The sequence below is a fragment of the Lichenostomus cassidix genome, chromosome 5, assembly GCF_008360975.1.
Source record: "Lichenostomus cassidix isolate B80296 chromosome 5, HeHo_3.0, whole genome shotgun sequence".
NCBI classification, from domain to species: Eukaryota; Metazoa; Chordata; class Aves; order Passeriformes; family Meliphagidae; genus Lichenostomus; species Lichenostomus cassidix.
The window spans coordinates 9,242,315-9,260,896 of record NC_139486.1 but is presented as its reverse complement, the minus strand read 5'-3'; the positions used below and the strand labels follow the sequence as shown (position 1 = coordinate 9,260,896).

The 18,582-nt window shown below is 38.8% G+C and overlaps 1 protein-coding gene across 1 annotated transcript in view; it reads left to right on the top strand.

Moving 5' to 3' along the window:
* ASPG (asparaginase) overlaps window positions 1-18,582 on the top strand; it is a 45,071-nt gene that overhangs the window by 19,514 nt on the left and 6,975 nt on the right. The window contains exons 7-13 of the mRNA XM_085061242.1: window positions 632-744; window positions 2,232-2,417; window positions 5,363-5,476; window positions 8,491-8,610; window positions 9,668-9,763; window positions 10,615-10,778; window positions 17,087-17,173. Coding sequence (XP_084917368.1) covers window positions 632-744; window positions 2,232-2,417; window positions 5,363-5,476; window positions 8,491-8,610; window positions 9,668-9,763; window positions 10,615-10,778; window positions 17,087-17,173 — 880 coding nt within the window. The remainder of the gene's footprint in view (window positions 1-631; window positions 745-2,231; window positions 2,418-5,362; window positions 5,477-8,490; window positions 8,611-9,667; window positions 9,764-10,614; window positions 10,779-17,086; window positions 17,174-18,582) is intronic.

Genomic DNA, 18,582 nt, shown 5'->3' with positions numbered 1-18,582 from the left:
GATGGGGAGGCAGGCAGCTTTACAGCATGGTCTGTTTTCTTGGAGACACAACGCTCTGAGCTGTTGGCTGCTGTTTGTTAAACCTCTTCCACTGCCTTGGAGGAGCTGTCAGTGTTACCAATGCTGCACTCCTACAAAGAAGTAGTAAAATTTTGAAATCAATAATGCATGACTTGGCTTCTAATAAAGCAACACAAACAAACTATTAGTTAAACAGCTGGCTTCTGGCTCTAAATGTATAATTGGAGTTAATTGAATCCTTGCTATTTTATTTAATTGTTAATAACTACCTAATAAACTCTGGAGGTGATTAGCAGCAACAGTAACTGCATTTGTCATCTCTTACATCTGAGAGGATCAAGATCTGTTTTCTAAAAGTGAATCCAGGCTTGCATCAGGTCAGCTACATGACAGTGAAGTTCAGGTCAGTGTATGGCAAATAAATACCTCACCTGTGCCAGACCAGCTACTAATTCTTCTGTCTTAAATGGTCCTTAATTTCCTGTTTCAAAAGTGCATTGTCTCATTAATCCCCTACCTAAGAACAATTTTAAAAACAGTTGTAAGCATGAAGTACTTCAAGTGTACTTAATAGTATGTCTTAAATGAAAAAGGCTATTTCTCTTAATAGTAAACTGGGAAACAGTGTGGAGAGCCAATACCAAAAAGAAATTTCGAGTTCACACCAATATGAACAGGAATGTTGCACTTCTGCGGATCTTCCCAGGAATCACTGCTGCTGCTGTAAGTGTCACCACTTCATTTTGGAAGTGGGTGAAGTGATGCTCAAATACTTGTAAGAAAGCTGCATTGTTTGGAGCAGTGGTTGGGGTTTTGGAGGGAAGGGAGAGGATCTGTTCTCTTCTGATAAGCATTTTTTTGAAATATCAGGGCATTCAAACACTATTTTCATATGCCATAAACAATTTATAAAAGCTTTTCAAAAATCCTTTGTATAACCTGCCTGGGCTGTGGAACTTACAATTAATTTCTTATCAGGGCTTATAAATAGGTCAAGTGTGGTTTTCTAGACAGGTGCAAGCTACAATGACTAGGGAAATACTCTCCTGCTGCATATTGAGGCATATTAATAGATATCTTGTCAAAGAATAGACAGTATGGTGGGTGGAGTGTGATTATTTCTACAACTCATGCTTCTTTTTTAAGGTTTATTTTGTCTCACACTGATGGTTAGCATGACCCTCAGCATTCACACAGAGCTGAAAATGAAAAGTGGGATTTTGCTGCCGAAAATGAGAAGTGGGATTTTTTTGCTTTTAGAAATTATTTTGCAGACTGTGATTTTAGGTAAATTAGTCTTTAAATTATTGTCTAATATTAGTTCCATTAAATTGACAGGTCTTTTGTGGCTCTTGCCATCTTAAATTGAATCTAGTAGTTTAAGCAGCACTCCTCAATTATATCACCATTCTTTTTAGGTGAATATGAACAGATGGAAAGACAGAGGGGTGGTATATTTGCAATAAAACTCCAACTGCATAGTTAGCCTCATGGGGGTTTACAGTGTATTGCATTTAGCATATGTGATCAGCAAGGAAACGTCCAGGTTGTTTAAAATGCATTTTTCTAGGAAGAGAACTTTGCTAGGCATTCTCTTACAGTGAGGCATAATATCTGCTTCAATATCAACTGGCCCAGAATGTATCAGTGCCTCTGAGTTAAATCAATTTGGTTTTGGGTTAAAAAACTTCATGCTTCATTAGCATGTTCTTTCCTGAAAGGTGAAACACTCTCTTTCTTAGGCAGACATTGGTTAACAAAACTGTCTGCTAAAGCAAAAAAATCTGGGCAGGGGTGTGGAGTTCTAATCTCAGTTAATAATTCAACATTTCTTTCATAAGTATAAATGTACCTTTTTGTTGCACCAAACAGTGGTGCAACAGTACAGCCTGTTAATGGCACTTGAACAATAGCATCCTTTTTCACATCAGGTAGTGACTGTACCAAACAGTTTATTTGAAATCTAACCCTCTAGAAATTTTAAAGGAAGCCAGTGAGGGAAAGTCTCATTTTTTTAAAGCTTATTTCACAGTCTCAGTTATTGCAAATTGGAAGCATGGAAGGGTGTGAGAAGATGATGGTAAGGCATGAGAGCGTGTAAGACTATAGCAGGAATAGACCATTTTTAAAAATGCTGTGCCATATGTGAAAATTTTAAGGATGACCTAAACATGCCTTTTGTCTCTCTTCCCTGTCTTGTTTTTAAACAGGTAAAAGCATTTCTTCAGCCTCCAATTGAAGGCATTGTACTCGAAACTTATGGAAGTGGCAATGCCCCAGACAAGAGAGAAGACTTGCTGGAAGAGCTGAGGAAAGCAGCTGAACGCAAAGTGGTGATTCTGAACTGCACCCAGTGCTTACGTGGGGCTGTAAAAACTGTCTATGCAACAGGGCAGGTGAGGGGTGTGCAACCACTTCATTCTCCACTGCTGTGTAAAAGAAACATCCCACTGATACAACTTGATTGTAAACTTCCAGTGGTCCCAGTGTATAAAACCAGGTTTATTAACTGTAAAGTTGTTGCTCATAAAATAACTACATCTGAAAAATCGTAAGCTGGAAGCATTTAAATATGTATCTACAAACAGGATCCTGTTGCTCCTGGTCTGAATGGCTGAAATAGTGATTGCTCACTCCTGTCATGTGCAACACTCCAGGATACTTTGCATTAGATCTGTAGTATCTCTCTCAGAGGGATTCCATTGAGCTAAAAGCTGTCTTAGGGGTCAGATGATCAAATAAAGTTGCATTTGATAGGATAACAGTTGCTTAGCTACAGTGTAGGAGCATGAAGAAAGCCTGTAGATGCAAGCAATATTCCAAATCCCAGTTCTTTATTTGACTGGAAGTACAACTGAATTCAGGGCAAGATTGGAGAACAGTATCTAAGGAATTGGCTGTATTGAAGAATGGCAATCAGTTTAGTTTAACCCATGAGGGTTGGCTTAAAGCAGGTTTTGTGTACATACTGTTAATATTCAGGGCATTTTATAGTGTGTTTCTCAGTTGTGTACTAAAGCACGACATCACTGGGACTAATAAAAGCATAGAGCCATTTAAGAATATATGCAGCATGTATTATTGTGAGGGAAGCTGGTTTAACTGGCCTTTAGAAAAGGACCAGCCATTAAATAGCTAAGAAGCACTACCAGAGGGTGACTCATCCCTCTGCTTTGGACACCTGGTTTTGCTGGGAGCAACCACTTGTCTGGCAGAGCCAGCCTCTTCCTTGACTGCATGGCAAACCTAAATACTCTGGTCTGGTGCTGAAACCTGTCTCTTGTATCTTTGGTTTTGACACAGCTTTAGATAATATTTGCACAAAGTCTGTTTTGAAGAGAAAGAAAAGGAGATTGTAAGAGCTTCTTTCTATCTCCGTAGTATCCAAACTTGGTATTTTCTGATATGGGCAATTGTTTGGATGTTGGTAAGACTTTTGCATGACTTAATGGAGTTGTTTTAAGAATTAGTGACTTTTGCAAAGGTCTCATGCTCTGTAGCAAATACTGTAGGAATATGTGGATTACACAGAACACCTCACTTGGAAGGAAGAAAGCAGTTAAGTCAATATGAGACACCAAATTTATATTTGAAAAACAACATGAAAATGAAGCCTAGGTTTTATGTGATCTTCTGCTTGAAATGAGCTGCTAAAATGTGAGGAAAGAAGGAAAAAAACCCTTTCCTATGCTCTGGTTAAAAGACTCTCCAAGTAGACACCTGAAAAGGCTTCTTGCACTCTGATCCAGACTGTTGATATGCTGCATTGAAAGATTCTGCTCAGGTCTTACTGAACCACTTTAAGGCTGTGTGGAAATGTGTTCCATTCTGGCTTTCATTTGTTATATGGAGTTTGTATGATGTTGCTTCAGCTTAAGTTGTTGGAGGCTGCCCTGTTTTTGTGGCATCTTTTGAGGAGAACACTGACCAAGCCAAGTCCTACAAAATTACTTCATGCTTGTTGTTTCACTGTCTGCTCCTTTTCATGAGGAACTGCTCCATGGAGGAAGTATCATGAGTGAATGCTATAAAGTTGCTGTAATGTTAATTTTACTTTGATTTTTCTTTGAATGAAATATTTCAAAGGTCTTTGCACATGGCTGGGCCAGTTTTTACTCATTCGAGCTACTCAGGTAGGTCAGCTGAGTCCCTGGCTTCCCTTGAAGTGTTTGTTTTAATTAACTGAATGTCTGGCCTCTGATCCATCTACACAGTAGAAACTTATAATTGAGGGGACTTTATGTATAGGAAGGAAGCTGGGAAATCCCTTCCTTCTCCTCTTTCTCAAGCCCACTGAAAAAGCCCTAACTGTTCTTTGGTTAGCTCTGCAGTACATGAAGTATTTCTCACCTTCTCTGTATATGTTTTCCCATGGGACTTTAAAAAAATGTTACTCTGGGTCTCTCTTGGAGATTGTTAATGAGCTAATTAAGGCTCTGTATCTTGCTAGAAATATTAGTTAAGTCACAACAAGTTTTGAAGCTGAAGTTTAAATACAAGGTATTTAAAAGTAAAATGCAGTGCAAAGAACCTAGTTTGAGGTGCTTTACTGTGAGGTATCACATTATGGCAAGAAGACAATCTGTGATTTGCCCAGGTAGAGTTTAGTGACGGGATCTGAAATCTCCTTTGCCTTTGCTGTCTTGTGCACTTACGAGGCTTGCTGATCATAGCAAAGATCCTTCTTCTTTTTGCTTTTGTTCAAGACAGTTTATTTTTTTTTTAGCTACCAGAAAGATAAGTTAAAAAGGTCATCTTTTTCAGTTGTTCTTGTCAGAACTGTGTAAATTACATATTTTAGTTGTATCTTCTAAATCATACACTGCTAGCGCAGCCTGAAAGGATCTGAAAGCACTCCCGCTGTGAGCACGCTGTAGTGCTGGAATTCATCCAAAACAATGCCCCATAAAAGAATGGTAAATATGTCTGTGTGAGAACAGCCTACTTGGCAGTGTTCAAAATGCCACTGGGTTAAAACAGAGTAACTGCAGCTTTTCAATAAAGGGAATCTGACAACTCTGCAGATAGCTGATACGAACCTGTAACCTTTCCCTTTTAGCATAGTAAGCGACCGTGGCAAGCATTTGGTGGAATTCTTCAGTGTTATTGCATGAAAAGGAATTTAAAGTAAAAGTCATCTTTATTCAGATTGCTCTAGTATTTGCTTGGTATTTGATAACTAAAAGTACAAGAATTACAGTGGCAGTAGGAGGAGCAAGAGAGTGGAGGCTTGGCTGCACGCTGTATTCTGGGCAGCTACTCATCTTTCAAACACCTTTTCTCTATGTGCAGGTATTTCTGAATGTTATGCTAATTAGAACCATTATTCCTTTTTATTCAGACTCTCGCTGATGCTGGAGTAATTCCTGGAGGTGACATGACACCAGAGGCAGCCCTAACTAAACTGTCGTACACGCTCAGCATGAAAAAACTTAGCTGGGAGGAGAAGAGGAAGGTAAATATTTCAGAGTGACCTTGAAGGACGTAAAGTTCCTCATCGACTGTGCTAACTTCTGCTTAGCTTCATGCCTTGAGCTTCTCTCTTGCATTTAAAAGCAAGTACTTCCAGAGCCATAATGTGAACAACTGTGGTTTTTTGTTTTTTTCTTACGGAAAATACTAGTAAGCAAACAAATGTATGAAGACTGGGAGAGAAAAGAATTCTCTGCCTAAGTCAGGTGAAGACCATGACTGAGCCATAAAAATGCCATCTTTAAATGGTAGTAGTCTGGCTTGGATGCTTCTCCGCTGAAAACTCTGTGTGGAAATTCCTAAGGAAGACAGAATCCCAGCCCTACTGAAGTCAGCAAAGATCTTGTCACTGATTTTAGTGTGGTGAAGATTTCAGCCCAGACTCATTCACACAAAGCTTATTCTGAAAATAAATATTGCCTACAGCCTCTTCCTTTACAGCATTACTCATAACAGTATTAGATTTTATTTCTCTAAGAGGAGATGCACTTTATAATACATAAAATGTAGAGGATTATTCTAGAACCAGTTGTAACTGCTTTTTAAAATTAGAACCCCTTTAACAATGTTCTTACTGTTCATTGGCTGCTTAATCAAGGCTATTTTTCTGCAGGTTACATAGTTGTTTATCATTTTCCTTTTATACAAGGAACATATAGCTATGAATTAGATAAGGGAGCAGCAGTCTGCAGGAATGCATGAATTTCTGTGCTTGTATGTAGTGAAATGCTAATCCTGACTCTTTGGGAGATGACATCATAATGAGTCAGCCTCCAGACTTAACACTGTAGGCACATGTGTCTCTCGTGCTGGTGCTTTGCTTTTAGTAAAACCAAAACAAACCTGGTCATTATTTCACGCTCCACATCTTCCAAACAGTAGCAGCTCTTGAGACAAATGTATTTGGATATCTGTGATCCTGAGTGTGGTGGCTGGAATTACCACTTACCGAGCTCAGACACAGTTTCAGCCTCTGAGCAGTTGTTTGCTAAAGCCCTGGCTCTGAGAAATGGGAGGAGGAGGAGCTGTGTGTGTCTTTGGTGAGGATGCCCAGAACATGCTCTGTGCAAGAACATGCCTGGCAGGTGACACAGTGCTGTGAGGAGCAGGGGGAGTGGATGTGTTTGTGCATTTGCACTTTAGAAACCCCAGCTCTTCACTGATACCCCTTGTTACACTCACTGGCCTTGGAATATACATTAGCACTAGCTTGTTTTTTTAATGTAGAACTTTAATCTTCTTGCACAGAGGATTATTTGACCTGGGACAGGAGAAACCTTCCCAGCTGGCTTCTTGCCTGGGTGTGTGAGTTAAAACTTAATTTGACATCCAGTTTGCTGAGGTGAGATAGCTGACTTACTCAGGTGAGAATTTGATGATAAGGTGTTTTAGGTACCTTGTCACAAGGTAATTCTGCATTTTCACATGCTGCCCTTTGGGTTGTGCTAAACAGTTTTTGTGTGGTGATGTGCTGGACCTCCTTTATATGGTTTGAAAAACAAAATAACTTTTGCAATTTCTTTGAGTTATGCAGGATTGGTTTCCTCATTTGACTCACTGTACAGACCCACAGATAATTGTGTTGGCACAACTAAGGGAGCAGCAGCATGCTGCACTGCCCAGGCAGGAATGAGTTATTGAGACCAGGAGAAGAAGAAAGCCTGGAAATATGTTGTCTGTGGCAATATCTTCAGCTAAACATATCACCAAACAATAGTCTCCCAAGAGACAGAAACTCTCCTGAAGCTGGAGTGGTTATTTTAGGATTCTCTTTCATAAAGAGCAAGGAATGTGCCCCCAGACACATACAAATGTCTGAAGAGCTGGTAGGACTGAGTAAGGCACGCAGGGCTTTGCACAGGGTGCATTTAGCACAGGTGCCAATTGCTAAGGTTACCTGTGTAAAGCAATGATCTCAACCTGTCAAATTCTAAAAGTGTGCCAAAGTAGTTGGTATCCTCTGAGTTACATGCATATGGGACTCTTCCAGCAGACAGCTATGGTGCTGTCAGCTCTTGGAGGTTTTTTTTTAATAAAGGGCATGCCTAGACATAAGTAAACCTGGGGCATTCCTCCTGCCAACATCACATCTGTTTCTTGCAAACTTTCACAATCCTGCTTTTTAAAATTCTAATTGAAATAACTATGTGCCTTATAGCTGCATCAGCAACCTTTCATGAAAGAGTACCAGTATGTAAAACTGTCAGAATGGAGGAAACTGCTTGCTTTTTGTTGATGACTGGCTTCTATCTGTGTTCTCCAAGTTTCCCAGAATCTGTCTTGTGGAGTATTTTCATTTCTTTATTGCCCTATTCAAGTACTTCGTGCACATGAATTGGCTGACCTTGTTACATTTTGATTTTTTCCCCAGTTATATTGGATGCACCCATCCTGTAAACTCTTACATGCCTATTTAGATACTGAATGACTAGTGCTACTGTAGATTTTCTGCATTCAAAGCTGGATCTATATCCAAATTTTAACAAAATCAGGGCGAATGGAGCTGTTTGAAAACCCATGGAAATACATGACTGTCTACAGCCAGCTCTGGGCTTTGTTTTGAGGTCTACATACAGAGTCTGTGTAGGAGTCCTGAGGTTTGTGAATGCTGGCTAAAGGCAGCATTTCAGAATATTCTGGTCTTAAGCCTCACACTGCTCATTACTCATTATCTTTGTGTTTTTAAGTAGGCTGCAGCTTACCCCACTACAGAACTTTTGTCTGCATATTCTAAAAATTGGGGTGTTTTGTTATGTGCTTATTTTGGTTTCTTTGCTTTGGAAAAAAGTTTTGTTTGCCTGTCTCTCTCCCTCCTTTGTCTTTTTAAACGTGCAGTCTTCATGGGACAGTAACTATTTCTTTAATCTTTTGTCTGCATTCAATTAGTTTCCATAATTCCTCCAAACAATTTTCTAACTTGATTCTAAGTTTTTTTTTTATTAGACTACCACCATATTTTTCCTCTGCTAACAAAGGGTTTGATTCTTTGCTTTTCAGATGCTGAGTGAGAATCTAAGAGGAGAAATGACTGTTGTACCCACAGGAGCCAAGATCTCTTTGAGAGATAGCAAGTTTATTCAAGTGATTGCCAAATCTCTAAGTATCAGCAGCAAGGAGGTATATACTTAAATATTTAAAATTAATATCATGTAAAGCTGTAAACTAAGTTAAATGAGCCTAGATGAAAGATGAAAAGCAGAGCTGAAAGAAAATGGGAATATTGGGTTAGGGAGAAAGGACACAATGACAGTCGTATAACTAAAATGTTTTTAATTAAAAAAATCTTAACTTTTTTTCCCCCTCTTTGTAGCCCCATCTAGGGTTTATTTTCTTGGCTGACTGGTTACAATAACAAGCCTGAGACAGATGCTGTAATTCAGGGTATCAGTGATATGAAGAAGTGCTTTCTATTTTTGTGGTCAAATGTATTGACAGTTTGGAGCAATCCAAATAATAATGGGTAAAACATCTTAATTGTACATGCAGCCAGAGAAGGCTGATATTAGGGAAGCATTACACAAGTGTAATTTGTGGTGTTTAGTATTAGTCCCTCCCAATTAGAAAATACAATATAAATATAAGTTAGATAATAGAAAACTGGTTGTACAAATATTCACTTTTCTCTTGACTCGGTTTCAGGGAAGATGGGATTTTTATTAACTAATGAATCCTGAATGTATGGTTCTTCTTTAGTAAGCATGAGAAAAGGGAGAATATTCAGGGGATCTAGGAGGCTTGTCAGTGTAGGTTTGGAAGTACAGGTTACAGAAGTATCTGAGGAATCACATTAATAGAATTGATCCAGTCTTGAGAATAATGGACTATATGGTCTTTTCTAACTCCCACCAGTGCTGCTTCTCTTACTGTACTGATGTGCAGCTATGGCAGTGCAAAGATGGCAATTAGTGTGTGAACTTTAAATGGTTTATAAAGATATCAGGTACTTGTAGTGTTGCCAGGGAGGAATATAAATCTTACGGATGTGAGACTGACAAAATGTAAAATAAACATGAGACTTCTTTCCTTCCAAGAACTAAATGCTACCATTTCTAAATATCCAAATGACTGATTTGGAAACTTGACATGAAAGCAAGGGCAGTGTTTTTATGACCTGGGTGTCAATCACATTAGAGGCGAGGCTGATATTAAATGTTTAATTTTATTTGTTTTTCAGGAGTTAGAAGCCGTACGAGATGCATTAATTCCACCTTTGGCCTGTGCTGCAGCTAAACTGGGTGACATAGATGCACTAAGAGCCATAGCAGAAATGGTAATGTAAGATGAACAGTGTGTACAAAATATTAATTTTTAAATAGAGCTGTAATTGATGGTAGAAGCCATGCTCATGGAAAGTGACAACCTAAGTTTTAGAGCCAAGGTGCTACAAGTGGTTTCTAGACTTCTTGGTCTTTGCCTTTCAGAACTGATATGTTCTTTTCCCTCCCTCCCTGGTTTTCAGCTGTTTACATTTTCTTTTGAACGGTGAAAATGCAGGTAGATTAAAATGCAAGTTCTTATCTGCTAACTTTGGAACATTTTAAAATGATTTGTGCTGCTTTCTTTTCGCTTAACTTTCTTTATGCATATTCATAGTATCCACCTTTTGGACATAAATCTTCAGGATTAAAAAAAAGAACTTGAAAATTATATTTAAGCAAAACACCGTGCAGTGCTAATTCAGGATTTCTGGCTCTTCCCACAGCTGTTACTTGGGTTATACCCGAAGAAGAAACAGGCATTTCCCTGTCATCTCTTTTTGGTTTTTTTTCCGTCTTTGCCTTGGTTAGCCTGCTATTGAGACTTTAGTGATAGGCCTCAAGAAAGGATAAATACATCTTGAAAGTAAAAATTAACTAAGACAAGAAAAAGTAGCAGTCTAAGGGCACAAAGCTGCTGTATGGTGTGCTGTAATAAAGAGCATATCTCAGCGGGAAACATGCTGGAGATGGAATAAATATCTTTATTGGCACTAAAACAATGCTGCAAGATAAACTTTTAAGTTTGACAGGATTAACAACCTGGTGGCAGAATTAAAATGTGTTGTATGCATCCACTGTGTGATGTTTGCAACAGCTTAAAATGCAGACATTATTTTTTTGTGAAGGATATGTCCTTTTGTAGGGTGGAAACCTGAGCTGTGGAGACTACGATGGCCGAACTCCACTGCACATTGCAGCCTCTGAAGGGCATCTGCCCTTAGTTGAGTATTTGTTGATGTCTGGTGCAACTGTTTATGCCAGAGACAGATATGGAGCTACCCCACTGATGAATGCCATCAAGTTCAGGTAACAATTTATGTACCACTCTATATGAAGTTTATAAACTTTCTGTCATTTTGGGTTTCAAGTCCATCCCTATGTTCTGGTCTTGTCTCAGCAGTCAGGTGTAAATGACAGCAGTCAAAATAACACATATCAGTTTTATTTCAAAGGATGTGACTAGCCTAAATTGAAAGATTTTTTTAAAATAATGCGGAACGAAAGCAAACAACTTGGTATGCATGCAGAATTTTAGCATAAGGTAATTATTGCTGTCCCCCTGCCAAGACTTTGTCCATAATTTCAGGGCTCCACTCTTTATTCTGAAGCTTCCTTGTAAAACAGAGCCAAACTGATCACTCCTTTTGACTGTCAGAAGTGAGAGTGCAGGACCATGGGCTGTCTGTTTTCTTTCTGCCCTTCCCTTTCTCATCAAGACCAGACTGTTTCAATTGGCACAAAATATACCGGTAGGTTGACATGTTTTAATCTTCCCCTTCCACCAGTGCTTTCCTGAGTCTCTTGCTGGATGACTGGTTTTTTGATTTTTCCCTTCCACCCACTCATAATTATATGGGATGATTGCATGGCTCTGCCTGCTTTGTGGATTTCCTCTTCCTGCTGTTATGAATGTCAGCAGTTTCTGAATGGTAGTCATGGACTTGCACTTCACTGGTCTCTTCCATGTCATATAGTCCTAAGGAATGGCCATAGCACAGAATATAAAAGTTGTCAGTGATCAGAATTTAATTTTCTAACCCTTAGTTTGTATAGCCTGGGGATTCATGGAGCCATTGGTTTTCCAGCATGTTAAAAGCTGCACACCATAATCTCTCCTTCTCTTTGATCCACTTTCAGCTCCTTATCTTATATTCGGTCTGTATTGTGGCAGTAGAAAAGCCTTTTTTTTTTTTTTTTTCTGTAAAGGAGCTTGCAGTGATTGAGTTTTCATGGTCTTTGTGGATGAATGTCCCCAAATATTCCTACAGCTTTCTAATGTTGACAGGTTCACCTGGTCTGTCAAGCTGGAGTTAGCTCCCTGGGAGGTCTGACAGTCCTGGATTACCATGGGCTGCAGGAATAACTTGAAGGCTGCTTCTGTCTCAAAGAGCAGATGTAGAATGTAGAAGGCTCAGCAGGCTCTTGCTGTGAGCCCTGGAGTCCTGCATGGCTGTGCTGTGCTATTGCCATTCCTCCTGCATGGTCCCCAATGGCTTCTGGCTGTTGCTTTGCCTCATGAATATATAAGCTCCACAGTCTTAAAGCAAAAACAAGCCCAACAGCAAATCAAACAAATAACCTTGGAGTTGAAAAGAGGTGGCTCTGGTCCAACGTGAGAAAATGCTAAAGCATTAGATACTATTAGATGTTCCTGCAAATCAGGCACCTACTTCTTTTACCACACCCATCTACCGCCCGAGGAATTTCACATGAGCTTGTTGTTTGGATTCCTTAGCATTGCCACTCCTATATTAGACTCCTACCATGACTCTTAAGCTCTTTAAAACTGCACACCCATTTTGATGCAGGGAATTGTAAAAGGAAACTGCACCATAACCATTTTCAGTTTCTCTTTTTGTTTCTACTGTTGGAATGAGAGGAAGAGTTGACTTAGAACTAATCTCATAAATGTGTATTTATGATCTGCTGTGTATTCACACTGCATTTCACACTGGTAAGCATATAAAGGAGAACGTTAAAGAGCAGACAGCTGTATATGTGTGTAATTAGATACCCACTAAAAAGATTTCTGCTACAGAAGTATTTAAATTCTATTTATTAAACACTTGCAAGCTGAAAGTGAAGAGATTATCCTGATAGAAAGTGGCAGAGAGGGAAGGGGGGAGGAAGAGTGATTGTAATGAGTAGTCAATGCTTTAAACTGTTTAATATTGTAACTTTCTCAATTTTACTGAACATTGCATCAGCTTAATCCCATTTTCTGAGAATTAATATTTGTTTAATTGGCATTTAACTGCAATACAGTATCCACTCATCTTAAAAATAGCTTTCTTCCAGTCTTTTATGTTACATTTCTCAGTGGCTTGCCTTTTAACCAGCATGCAAAACTATATAATGATGACTGATTTCTCTGTTCCATTTAATAATTTGTAAAGATGATCAGGAGTTATGTCTCTTCTTAAAAGCTTCTTAACATAACACTGTCAGCTGATAGACCAGTGACTTGATTTATGTCAGTGAGTCTCTTAATTTTTTTTACTTTAAGTGACTCTTTCTTTGTTTCTTTCTAAATAAGAAATAAACTGCTGCATTTCCGCTTCTTCATTTGTAACTCACTAATTTGCCTGTAGTCTCACTCACTTTATGCAAGAAGCTAAACAGACCACTGTTAATTTAGGCCAGTTGCTTGACATATCAAAATAAGTAGCATTCTTTTAATTTCTTACAGTACCCTCAAGGGATAATTAATTTTCAAAACAATAGAATAATATTTTTTTAATAACAGAAACTCTCTTAGCAGGAAAATGTCTTGAATAAAAATTGTGTATATTTTAAGTAGGAAAAGTGCTTCCATTTACTTGTAGAACAGTGGTAAAAGGTTGAAAATGGGGAGTTGCTCATACAATGCTGTGAGAACATCAGATTAGAGGCAGTAAAATTACCTCCCACGTAAATATGAATTTAAATACTTGATATTTTGCAAGGTTACATTTACATTATTTCAGGAAATCTAAGGCAGAGAGAAAATCTAACCACCACTGACTCCAAGAAGCACACTGAAGCCTGTTCTTACAGTATTTGAGCAAAAACTTCCCACTGATACCATGCAGGAAACCGAACAAGTGAAAATAAGCTGATCCTGCCATAACCATTCTGGTTGCTAGGGGAGCAAGAGTGAAAAAGAATGAAGCCAGTCAAGTTTGGATATACATTACACCTGCATTTCTTTAAAGAGAGTTGGTGGAAGGTGTGCACCCTAAGGCCCCAATCCTGCAAACTCTTACATGTGTGTTAATTTCACATGTATGATTCATCCCTTTTGAAGTCAATTCACTTTTAATAAGTGTCTGCCAGGTGAGGGCCTGAGATGATACCTACTGTACAGGACCTGGATTCCTGTGAATCCAGAGCCCTTGTGAACTGGTAAGAGTGTGGATGTCTTTACCTGGAACTCAAGCTTCAGTCATAGTGCTGAATGTTGAAGACTGCACCAAATCAGATATTCTGCTATTATTACATTAAAATATTAGTATACACTCTAGTTTTAATGTCTAATGTTATCAACAATGGAACTTAGCAGGTAGGAGACACTAGAAACACCTTTTGTCTATTTGTTTTTCCTTCAGAGAGGGATGAATAACTGATACTATTAAAAAGCTAACTTGAGTAACATATGCAGAATAGCATTGTTTCTGCAGCCTGTGTCTGACTGAGAGCCATGGTTTGGTGACAGAGCACATAAGGAAAGGGAGGGTCAGGAACAGCTCACAGGTGGGACTAGACTGGACGTGCAGTTGTGCACCCCAGGCTGACATCCTTCTACACCTTGAGCTTGGATTATCCAGCAATTCCTCTGCTGTCTGTTTTGTGCTGTCAGCTTAGAGCAGGAATTGCATTTGAACCCTTCCCAAGAAGTTCGTGGCTCATGACATCACCTGAACTTCAGATCAGCTCAACTGTGACCCTTGTGAGGCTTTTGTAAAGCCACAGGAGAGCAGCACTTAAAGAAACAATTTCTAAAAACAAATAGCTCTCATGTGCCTAAGACATAACAGGATCAGAAAATTCACAGCCAGCCTCTTGAGATATGCATAATGCCCTTGTGGTAGGTACAAGACAGCAGAAGTGGTGCTCTGAGAGGGCTGAAGTTTGTTGAGAATGTAGATAGCGTTTGGGTGCAAGTAGGAACAAGCTGCAGTGCAGCTTGCCTCCCGCATAGTTTCCATGTTGAGTGGTGGGAATGTCAGAGGTGGTCTGTTTGCTTTCTTGGATGGATCTGCACTTCATAGCCACATTACTAAATCTGACACTTTTAAACTTTGCATTATTACTTGTCCCTACTTTTCCTCTCCCTTACCCTGTCTCTAACAAGCAGTAGTGCACAGCACTTTTTCCTACTGTACCAAGAAATGTGATTTTGAATGACTGATCAGGACATTGTACTTCTGTTTAGAAATGCTTTATTGTAAGCATTTACTGTAAACATATCAGTTTCGATTCTTATAAATTTAATTTATTTCAAGCCATTTTTCCCCCATTTAAATTTGCTGTATTAAACGAGTGGGGTAAATGATCCCAAATCTGCTTGTACCAAAGATTTATAGAGTCCCATTCAGAGCAGTAATGGCTGTGTGGTGTGAGTGGGATGTGAAGTGCTTTCTGGAGGGAATCTTCCTACTGGTAAGGAGTAAATAGTTACAACAGGAAGAGAATTTATTTACAACAGGAAGAGAATACCTGGCTTTTTGCTGGTATCCAGAGCTAAAGACCTCACAGGGGGAGCACACTGAGGGAAGATACCACACAACATTACACGCTTTTGCACACTTTTATCTTCCAGTGCTGTTCCATAGCAAAGCTTTTATTTTAAAAAGCGCTCATTTCATGCTGTGATTTCCCATGTAAGGTGGGAAATGAGGAACACTCCAGGGCAGTCCTTGGAGAGTAAACAGACACTCCCCATGTTCTGTTCAGTACCCAAGGAGAGCCTAAGTGAACAGACATGTTCTACTTTAATCTATTTCAGGTCAAATTTCATTTCAGCTAATGACTGTTTTACTTAAGAACTAAAAAATTCATACATGTAGAATTCATTCTTCACCACAGATGGAAAAATAGGAGAACATGTCATTATTTGCTGGCTCAAGGAGATGCTTGTGGATGACGAGCCACATTGTAAGGGACCCACCTGAGAAAATATTTTAGATAACTGAAAAAACTTGAAGCATGTGCTGTTCCAGCAATGCTTTGCTATGAAGCAAAGGAAGTTTTTTGGTTTTTGGCTGTCAATTGGAACAAAGTACAAGAAAAAAATCTGTCTCCTAAAGTCAATAACCTGTGTTTGGAAAAGCAAGATAATTCCTGCAGCACATGTGCAGTTCTTTGGTTAGTTTATAAACTGATGATCTTACATGAAACATACAAGCTTACATAGGCTTTACATGGATAACTGTCAAGTAGCTTCTGATTGAAGATGAGGTTTCCTAAAAAGAAACAGAGCAATTAGATAAGTAGTTTAGTCCAATTCAAAAAGGAAAAGGCCCATAGCTACCACCAAGTGATTAAGCAGAAAGTTTATGTGAGCTTATTTTTTTATTTTTAATTACTACAGAGGATCTTGTAGGTAATTGGTTGGAAAAACTCATATATTTCCTATTAAATTTTAAGCATACCTCTTCATTTGGAAGTATAGTATAGCAACTTAATTAAAATAGTATAGCTTATAGTATAGCAACTTACTTAAAATAGGAATTATGAAACTATTCCTGATCTACTGGGTCATCATGCTCTTTCTGGAGAACAAACCTGTGTTTTGATATGTAAACTAGATCAGTTATTCAGCAGAGGAGCACTCTGTCACCTCCTTTTCAAACCTAGTTCTAAACCTTCCACTGGGTTATGAAAAATGTGTTTTGCAGGTTTTTTACTTGTCATGTTATTTGCTACCCACAACAGTACCTTTAGAGAGTGGCCTTTTCCATAGAGTTTGTCAAGCATCTGGCTAAAGTGTGGGTGTTGGCTGGTGGTGCTTTTTGTCCCTTTATCTCAAACACAAGGACAAGGAAGACCTTTTAAAGTCTCCAGGTAGAAATAATTAATGAAGGTATTGGGAGAAGGAGGTTAGGAAAAGAAATGCTTTTGACACAGGTTCATAAGAATATTTGCAATCTTTTTGAACCCTAAAAAGATTGATTAGCTTCTCCATTAACATAAAGACTCATTGCTTATTTGTAAGACACAATGTTTTATTTAAGACTGATCTATATGGGCATTGTATTCTTTAAAATACAGGAATGATGGTGTGTAAAAAATATTCTCTCTGTTTGCATGTATTTCAGTTACTAATATTTCTAGTGTCAAACTAGCACTAAGGTAAAGATACTAAGAATTCTTGGAAGAGAAGGGAAGGCAGCCCTTTCCTTTTCAGAGCTGAACTTAACACTTCCTTGAGCTTAGTGTGTGAATGAGTTTTTGAGAGGAAGGGAAGCTCTGTTTACTACATCTGTTACCTTGGAAAAGATTCATTGGCTCTGTGACTGTGAAAAATATAAGAACTTTGACTGACTGTGAATATGACAATGCTGTACTTAGGGGGAAAAAAGCCCCTCCAGGTCAAGTCACTTTCTCATTTTTTTTCTATTCCTCTCATAAAGGCACATACAAGTGATTAACTTGTTACGAGAAACAGGAGCACACCTTTCAAGCCAGGACTTGGAGGATGTTGGAACAATACTCTGCAGGTAAATGTGCTATATGAGGTGGCCCTAAAATATGGGTGTGGAGTAGGATGGTTTTGCAGAGACTCGAAAATGGAGACCTTTCAATAAATGGTTGGGTCCCTCACACATGAGGTGGCTCTTTCTGTGCTAGATGAATAATAATGAAACAAGTGAAGTGATGAAATTAAGGATCACCTCTGTTTCAAAGCACCAATGACTCAAGAGAGTTCCAAAGTAGAGCAGATTGTGGAGATAAGTGAGCTGGAAGCAAATATTTTTCCAAAGACTTTTTTTTTAGGACTGGTGGGAAGACACTGTTCAAGGTGTTACTTTGTAACATCTCTCTTTAAAAATAAAGCTGCCCAAAAAGCATCATTTTTATTGTCTTAAAGTCCATTTTTCACTTATATTGGAATGGCTTCTACTCTCACTAGTATGTAGTATTGTTCTTAAAAATAACTAAATCAAATACGTTTAACCCCAAAACTTGTGAACAGCTGCTCACCATCACTATATTCAATTTTAAGAGGATATAATTCTCTTAGAGCTGGTTTTCCATTCAGTTACTTTCAATATATAACAATGTGGAGATGTATTATAAAAAGAAATAGATGTTAGATTTCATTTTTTCCAGCAGTGGCCCTGAATTACAAATTACTCAGAAAATTGCGAGAAGGTTCCATGTATTTCCGAAAATCACTTGTAGTTTTTATTTCATTTCCTCTTCTCTCTTCTTTTGAAAAACAAACAAAAAACCCCTGAGTACTGACTTTTATATTAGAACTTGGCAGGAAACCATGAGACTTGCAGGGACCAGCCAGTGTAGGCTGCATAATGCCTACAAAACAAGGTCAAGGTAAAGCTTATGTGTGTTCTGTGTAGAAACTGGACTCTGTCCTTTGAATAATTCTGAAATTAAGAAACACTAGCTGGAGTGTTTCCATTGCCATAACATGCTCAGAGGAGACTGGGTAATAAGCTTTTTACCATGGAGTCAAAATATGCACTTCCCAGGGCATTGCAAGTGATAGGAGAGAATGAAACCCTCGGTTTGTGTCTCCCTCTGCCAAAAGGCAAGAGGAGTGGTTTAGGGAATGATATTCCTCTGCAAATAAACTGGCCCCTTGCTTAGTCCTGGTGGCACATGCAGAACCAGTTTGGCTAGCTGACCTGGCAGTAACATGTCCAAAACCAACAACAACAACAACAGCACCACCAAAAAGGAGGAGAAAAAGGGTTCTTCCAACAAAATAACAAAATGTGGTTCTCCTGCAGTTTGTTACAACATTTTGGGATCACTGTGCACCTGGATCTGTATGGCCTGTTCCAGGAGCAGAGCCAGGCAGTGGTCAGGTTTGAGACAGTGCTGAAGTGGCTGTTCCTACCCTGCTCCTACAGAGCTGAAGCACTTCCTTTGCTCTTGCTGTTTT